The sequence below is a fragment of the Spea bombifrons genome, chromosome 6 (genome assembly GCF_027358695.1).
Source record: "Spea bombifrons isolate aSpeBom1 chromosome 6, aSpeBom1.2.pri, whole genome shotgun sequence".
Taxonomy (NCBI): Eukaryota; Metazoa; Chordata; class Amphibia; order Anura; family Pelobatidae; genus Spea; species Spea bombifrons.
The window spans coordinates 2761395-2769403 of record NC_071092.1 but is presented as its reverse complement, the minus strand read 5'-3'; the positions used below and the strand labels follow the sequence as shown (position 1 = coordinate 2769403).

The following is an 8009-nucleotide window of genomic DNA, read 5'->3' as shown; positions in this document are numbered from 1 at the left end:
ATTACCCTGACCTACCCTGAGCTAATTAAATTATCTCATAATGACAAGTCAATGCGCTGATTATAATCAAAAACAAAGAAGCACAAGATGCAAACACAAACATATTACAATTACATTGGATAAAGAATTATTCAAAACATCAAATATTCATCAAAAAATATTTGTTTAGGTTGTGAGTCTACATTTTAACAAAATGTCAAAACCTAAAAAAAGGAACATCAAATGTATGTTTTATTAGAATATATCTTTGTGGGGGATTGTCTTCATTTGTTAGGGGATAAATAATATTTTTCCCATTCTTTTCTTTATTCACAAACATTATAAATACCCCCCCCCCGTTAATTGCCATAAACATTGCATACATAATTTATTTATTGATCTGTACAGATAATTATATAAGTATATTGTACTGCGCTGTGGAATATGTTAGTGCTTTAAAAACACAGAATATTATAGGATTCCGCGGGAGTTGAATATATCATTGTAATTTAACGATGTGTAATGTGTTTAATTGCGCGTCTAAATGCAGCTCCATCTTTGACATTTTTTGAATTACATATGTTTAAATCTAGCTTTTTTAAAATAAAACTCATATAATTAACAAAATGTATACACAGATCATAGAGCTGAGTGTATTAAAGTGAGATGTATAGGGTTTATATAATATATTAAATAATGTATTAGATGGCAATAAAAAGATCTTACAAGTATAAATATAAAATAAATGAAGAATAAATATTTATTTATCCAAAATACTATTTATATATATATATATATATCTATATATATATATATATATGGTATTTTGAGTGAATATATACATATATCATCAAAAGTGAACTACTATTATTTTATTTTTTAAATTAATAGCACAATTGCCGTTAATATAACCAGCAATGTAATAAATTCACTGGTATTCCAACAAAATAAAACAAAACTACTTGTTGTGTTTAACCCTTCCGAGTGCTATAAGGCAGCTACCTGGCTCTCAAGTGGTTAATATGAGTGTTCTTTTTTAATATATATATATATATATATATATATATATATATATATATATGTATTGTTTGTTTTTTACCAGGTGTCCAAATGTCCCTTTGAACCTTTTCTCATGGTGTATGGGTGGAAATGAGTTCTTCAACCTGCAGTTGCTAATGTAACCCTCCTTGTTACCCACCACAAACCTAGAGAGATGGAATTGTCTACATACAGAAAGAAAAAAGTTTGTAAAAAAGATTTTTCTTAAGACATTGTGAATAAGAAAGCTTCAGTTTGCAGCAGTGACACTGAGCAGTGAAGTGGAGAGGACCTCATTCAGGGTTTTTTCCATAGTTTGTTGTGATACCTAAACAGAAGTGATCTGCAAACAGACTGCTTCAAATTGAGGGCTGAGGACTGTCTCATTGTAGCAAGCAGACAAAAAGCACAGAATTCCAACAAACTTTCTTAGTTCTCCTAGAAAAGGAGGCCTTTTCATAGCCTACTTTACCTCTACTCCTGCTAAGTCTCTCTCCCCCCTCCCCATCTTACTTTGATAATCCCTCTCTATTTTACAAAATACAAAACCAGGTTCCATGCAGGGCTTTAGTACAGAAAGTAAAGGATTCTAGCAGAATTGAGCCTTCTATGAATCACTTTTTGGAAAATTGGTTCCTCTGAATAGTCTTGGGAGGAAAAAACGTTTAATAAGATCCAGAGAGGGTCTTCTATTACAATCTGCTCCTTAAACAGGTGGAAATGAGACTTTCTCAGTTATACAAACAGGGACCATGTGATTGCACTCTCAGCATTTCTAGATATAATATATTCTCTTAAAAATATCCCATTTTCTGAAGGGTTATTCTAGACTCAAATTGCCAGTGAAAGGTGATATTTCTAGAAATCTAGATCATTAATCTGCTTCAAGTTCCTAAACGTGAGAAATCTCTCCTTAAAAACTCCAAAATATTAGAAATGTTATAAAGTAGATAATTTACCATATTGTACAATCCACCAAGAGAACCTATAGGATGCCTACATAAACACATAAATATTATATATGTGTTTATGTATGTGTAATTATATCATGATACCTGTATAGTTTTTATGCGTTAATACTACAAATCACACACAAGCACATTATATTTTATAATTGTAGAGATAATTGTAGAGATTTTATAATGTATATATACACACACACACATCATTATATATATATGATTATATTTATATGTATGTATATGTATATATATATATATATATATATAGATATATATGTTTTTATACATTATAAATGTTTTAAAATTATATTCTAATATTTATATATTTAAATGCTATTTAAATATTTATATTACCTATACATAAACATTTACATATGTGTGATGTGCAGAATACATATATATATATATATATATATATATATATATATATATATATATATATATATATATATATATACTTTATATACATCAGTGTTGTATATTTATATATTTCGATGCCTACAAATTACCATAGTATTTATCAATCCTTGTAGCCTGCATAATGCTTTTTCCGTGGGCTCAGCCAATGTAATATATAAACAGCCTTTCTGCATTCATAAAAAAAATCAAAAATAAATTGTGCCTCTCATTAATCCCTCAGTGGGCAAGCTGACTGCTGGGTGCGAGAGAGAGAGATCAGATTCTGCAGAGAGTCCAAATCATTTAAAGTTTGGGTGCTGGGTTTGTGCTAGGCACCCCCACCCCCCACCCATACACACACCCTTATTAATCAGAGATGGGGTAAGTAGATTGTGTTCTATGGAGGCTTTGGCATATTGCATGTCAGACTCCTTCAAGTGACTGTGATTCCATGTGATGTCAGTTAAATGCTACAGAGAGTGATCTCACAGTGAAGATGCTGGCTATCAAAATGACAGAGGCTCCACAGAGCACCCCTCAAAGCTCATCATCTGCTCTCTAGAAAGGTAAGGGACCCAAATCCTGGTTTTCTCCAATAACATTTGCAGTGTGGACACTGGGCAGCAGCTAAAGTGAATGGCTGGGATTTACTAACAAGGTCTACCTTTGCCTGTCACTTTGTGTGTGCACTGGTTAATGAGCAGTAATCTGGAGTCCCTGGGTGTCATTGTTCCTGACTATGTTCATTTGAATGTAAATAGGTGGTATGGCTATAGTAGTAGGTGGCTTATTAAATTGATTTCTCTGCAGGCTTTTCTGGAATGCAGACTAGAACAGAGTGAAGATTTGGCTGCACCTTCTCTCTCTCACTCTCTCTCTCTCTCGGTGCCACAAGCATGGCTAACTGTGGCTCATTCGAGACACTTAAAGCTCCCTGCCAAAGACTGGACACAAGAAATGGGGTCTCCAGCACCCCCAAGACCCTGGCTTTCTCCATTGAAAGAATTATGGCAAAGAATTCAGATCCTAAACCTACCTTTCTTGAGTCAAGCCATCCTTTAGAAACAGAAAACAAGAAAATTCTCAATCTCTGCTCACCCATTCCCTGCATGATCCCATTTCAATCTCTGAATTATGATGTCCACACCAAGACCCTCCTGAACTATACTGAGATGTGGAAGACAAGTTTGAGGGGTGCCCTGTGCAATTCCACCAGTGTCTGCAAAACCAGCTGTGGTCTCTGCTCCAAATCCGAATTAAATATGGGACATTTGGCTCTGTCAAGCAGCAGGCTTATCAAACCCCAAGTTATTAACCAGACTGTGGGGGTCCCTCCAAATGGATCATTATATTATTTCAACTACCTGGACTCTTCTTACCAGACAAGTGATATTATGAATGGGGATCTCATTTCTTCAAGTCTTTTAAATGCACAAACTCCAGCTACCCTGACAGCTCAACAGAAGATGTTTTTACTTGAAAACACAAAATTTAGCCTTTCCACAGAAAAATTCCCCAATCCTCAGTATCCCCATAAGGAAAGACTCCCAGGACACTTGGACCAAGTTATGAAGGAAAATACAGCCTTATCAGTGGACAGAAACTCCAAAACCCACAGCAAAATTAATACTTCCACTGGTGCAGACGGGAAACCCAAGATCTTCACTTGTGAAATTTGTGGAAAGGTAAATTTATATATAAAAATATGCAAAGATAAATGAGAATTTGTAAAAATCAGCTTCTTTTAAATTGCGCAATTCCATAGTAATAACCCCATTTTGTAAATAATAACTGCATTTGATTTACAGTTATTTAACTACTATTTTATACTATTAAAATAAATGCTTATTGAAGGGGTGCTTAAAAAGTCACATTTTTAACAAAGACAATTGTACAATGTTGCAAACTATTTGAATACTGTATCACATTTTTTTCAGTATATATTTTTACGATACATTGTTTTTATTTCTGTAATCAAATCACACTAATAATAATAATAACAATAATGATAATAATTGTAGCATTTTATTCAGTTATTTCATTGTAATTTCCCCCAGGTTTTTAACGCACATTACAACTTAACTAGACACATGCCGGTTCATACGGGAGCCCGACCGTTTGTGTGCAAAGTTTGTGGCAAAGGGTTTAGACAAGCAAGTACACTTTGCAGGCACAAAATCATTCATACCCAGGTAAGAAATGGTTAATTTTACCCTCTTCGTCTTAAAATGTCTGATTTGATTGTAAAAACAATTTTCCTTTGATGCATTTTTATACAAATTTATTTTGTTGTTGTGTGTAATTTTTTAATAAATATTTTGCACACTGAAACATAATAAAGCTTTAATAATAATAATAATATAAGCTTTCTAATGTTTTTTTTCTATATGTTTATTTGTAGGAAAAGCCTCATAAATGCAGTCAATGTGGAAAAGCTTTTAATAGGAGTTCCACCCTAAACACGCATATCAGGATCCACGCAGGGTACAAACCTTTTGTTTGCGAGTTTTGTGGCAAAGGATTTCATCAAAAAGGTAAGTTTTTTAAAAAAAAATAATAATACATTTTTGTAACAGTTACAAACCTAAATGTTATATTCAAATCCAAATAACGTTTCTAAAAATGGTAGGTTTCAATGATTTCAATGTTTGCATTGTCTCAGTTCGTTAAATTAAATATACTTATTTGTATATATAATACAAAAAAAAGTAATTTTGTTGTTTTTAACAATGTGCAATAGCACGACATACAGACTAGATGTAAATTGTATCAATTGTAATTTAACAACACATCTTCTGTTTAATCTAAAATATTATACCCTTATTTAATTGTGATAGTATATATTTCTTCATTTAAATTGGCTGAAGTTTTCCTTATGATTCTGCTAGATTTTTAACAACAAAAAAGGGATTTAAAGTTCAGATCCACTTGTAGCTTTAAATTACTCTGCATGAATAATCCTAATACATGCTTCTTGACAGTATTAACTAGATTACTATGTATAGGATGTGCCATTTTTTAGTAAGATTTTTGTTTAAATGTTTTCTGGGTCATCGCATCGACCTTTCTATAATATTTTCATCTGTCGGTTGTATGTTCAATTAGCTTGATACAAAATAAGTTTGACAACTTTTAAATTCCACTTGTGGGACACATTTTTAACGAAGTCCAATGCAAAAAAAAAATGTATTTTTAATTTATTTTGTAAGAAAAAACGTTGATGGAATTTTGTATATTAAATATTTTCTTTTTTTTTTTCCCTATAATTTCAGGCAATTATAAAAATCACAAACTCACCCACAGTGGGGAAAAACAATACAAATGCACTGTCTGCAATAAAGCATTTCATCAGGTCTATAACCTAACTTTCCATATGCATACTCACAATGACAAAAAACCCTTCACGTGTGGCACTTGTGGGAAAGGATTTTGCAGGAACTTTGATTTGAAAAAACACGTGAGAAAATTACACGACAGTGGGACATCATCCTGTTCCTTGAAGGATATTTCCAGAGCCGGACAGAGCTAAGGGACTGTGTTTCTTCATCACTGTGAGACAAAATATAATTCCACTCAGTGGATGGTTTCACAAAAAAACACTTGATCTTCAGAAAATTATTCTTTTTGTGACACTTATTTTTTTTTTTTTATTTCTTAATGTTCCAATTTGGTTCAGTTTCCTTTAAAAAGGGGGAAAAAAATAATTAACGGTCAAAACTATTTTTTCTAATTAATTTACTATACAATATCTTTAAAAAAAATGTAAATTGCTCTCCAGGAAATAAAATTTATACAATTGTGTAAATGGAAGGATTTAATGTACAACTGATTAAGAAATTAATTCTATGACAATAAACAGAAGGTTATTCAATTCTTTTGCATTGTAATGCCATTTCCATCTGGCCTTAGGTTTATTCTAGTACAAGAGGTAAGATGTGGGTTAAAATCTTTCAATAATTTCTCTTAAAATAGTTATAATTGATGATACATTTTTAAACTGATGTCATTCTAATTCTATATTCTATAAATCTAGATCTCAGTCTACAGTAAGTATACTGTTTATGTTTATATTGCTTTTTTGCCTTTTCCTTTTTTTATTATTATGAATGTATCATTATCTTTATTATTTAGTATTGCTTTTTTTGCATTTTCTTTTTTATTATTTTGCATAGTTTTATTATTTATTAATGCAAATATAATAAGATTGCAATTTAGGAAATAACAATTACAATGAATATTAATTAATAATTAGTCATAAAATAAAGGATACAAACAAATACTTCTGATCTTGATTGAAAATAGTTAAACAATGTGAAAATCTATAACTATTTTAGTTATGATTAGAACTATTTATTTGTATGCGTTATTTATTTATTTATTTATTTGTTTTTGTTCTTGATGGCAGCTGTTAAGCGTCTAACCACAGACACAGGCAGTGGTAGGCAACCTCTGGTTCTTGCTGCTGTGTCCTGCAACTCCCATCACGCACAGCCATCCAGTTGATGGCAGCTGTGCACACAACAACTGCATGGCCTGAGGTTGTTCCTCATCAATCTGGATGAGGGGAGAATAGTTACTATTAGATGCAAAAACATGGACTGGTTGCTTCCCTCATTAAGGTGTGTTTAAGCAATTTGCAAAAGAGTCCTCCTGTCCTCCAGTGCTGGTGAAATGATCCCACATTACATTTCTGAGTAATGACCCAAATTAAGTGAGAAAACAGGAGCCCCTTCAAGAAGCATTAGAGAAATCACTCAATAACCTCCAGGAGGTGGCTTGGTCACATTAACCCTGTGCTGCTCATAGCAGAGACTACTCCATAGCTGGATGAGAGCAGGCAAGGGTGTCCCCTATCCCCCTCACTAATGTCCTAATGTGTATTCTGCTCATGCATTTTCTGGGGATCTGATTGCAGTTAATGAAGCAGGATGGGGTTGTAGTCACTGTTTCTGCTGTCTCAATTTAGCATAGACAATGGAAATTATAATTCAACAAATTGTCTGCAGTAATTAATAAGAAACAGGGAATGAAACACTTCATTGATCCAACTGAGCAGCCCATCTGATAGAGAGGCTGTGGATACATAGCAGAGCATGCACTGCAGGGATTATTACAACAGATAAAATAAATTAAATTGTGTAAAGTCAGACTCAGAGCATGAAATCATGGTAAAAATTAGAAGGTGGAATGTTTTATTTCTTAAATGTCACCATTTAGGCCACTTGGCGTATTTCGCGTGCACTGAAAAATTCATTGCATGTGTACAGGTGGATTTGAGAGCTGCACTGGCACATGAGGAACTGGTCATATTAAATGCATGCGCAAATTATTTTTTATACTAATTACTAGATTGAAAAAGTGGTTATTTCTTTCCCAATTTTTGTTAAATGATTTTTAACAGAAGATGAGCTTCCATTTTTTATCACAAAACCTAGGAAAGCAACTTTTAAAAATATTTCAATGTAAAATCATCAATAATTATAACCCTTTAATAGAAATATCATTTTTTCAGAGACTCATCTGTATTCAAGCATGAGATGCAGACTGGGAATAACTATATTAGGTAGAACCAACAGCCTTTCAAGACCTCCAAGTGCCATGGACACACCAAAAATGGCATTTTGGAAGTAA

The 8009-nt window shown here is 32.7% G+C and overlaps 1 protein-coding gene across 1 annotated transcript; it reads left to right on the top strand.

Annotated features, from left to right (window-relative positions):
• Positions 1 to 2801: 2801 nt before the first annotated feature.
• Positions 2802 to 6253, top strand: FEZF2 (FEZ family zinc finger 2). The gene is made up of 5 exons (XM_053470221.1): positions 2802 to 2944; positions 3189 to 4063; positions 4436 to 4570; positions 4780 to 4912; positions 5651 to 6253. The coding sequence occupies exons 2-5, from the start codon at positions 3275 to 3277 to the stop codon at positions 5905 to 5907; spliced, it is 1314 nt and encodes a 437-aa protein (XP_053326196.1). The 5' UTR covers positions 2802 to 2944; positions 3189 to 3274; the 3' UTR covers positions 5908 to 6253.
• Positions 6254 to 8009: the final 1756 nt, after the last annotated feature.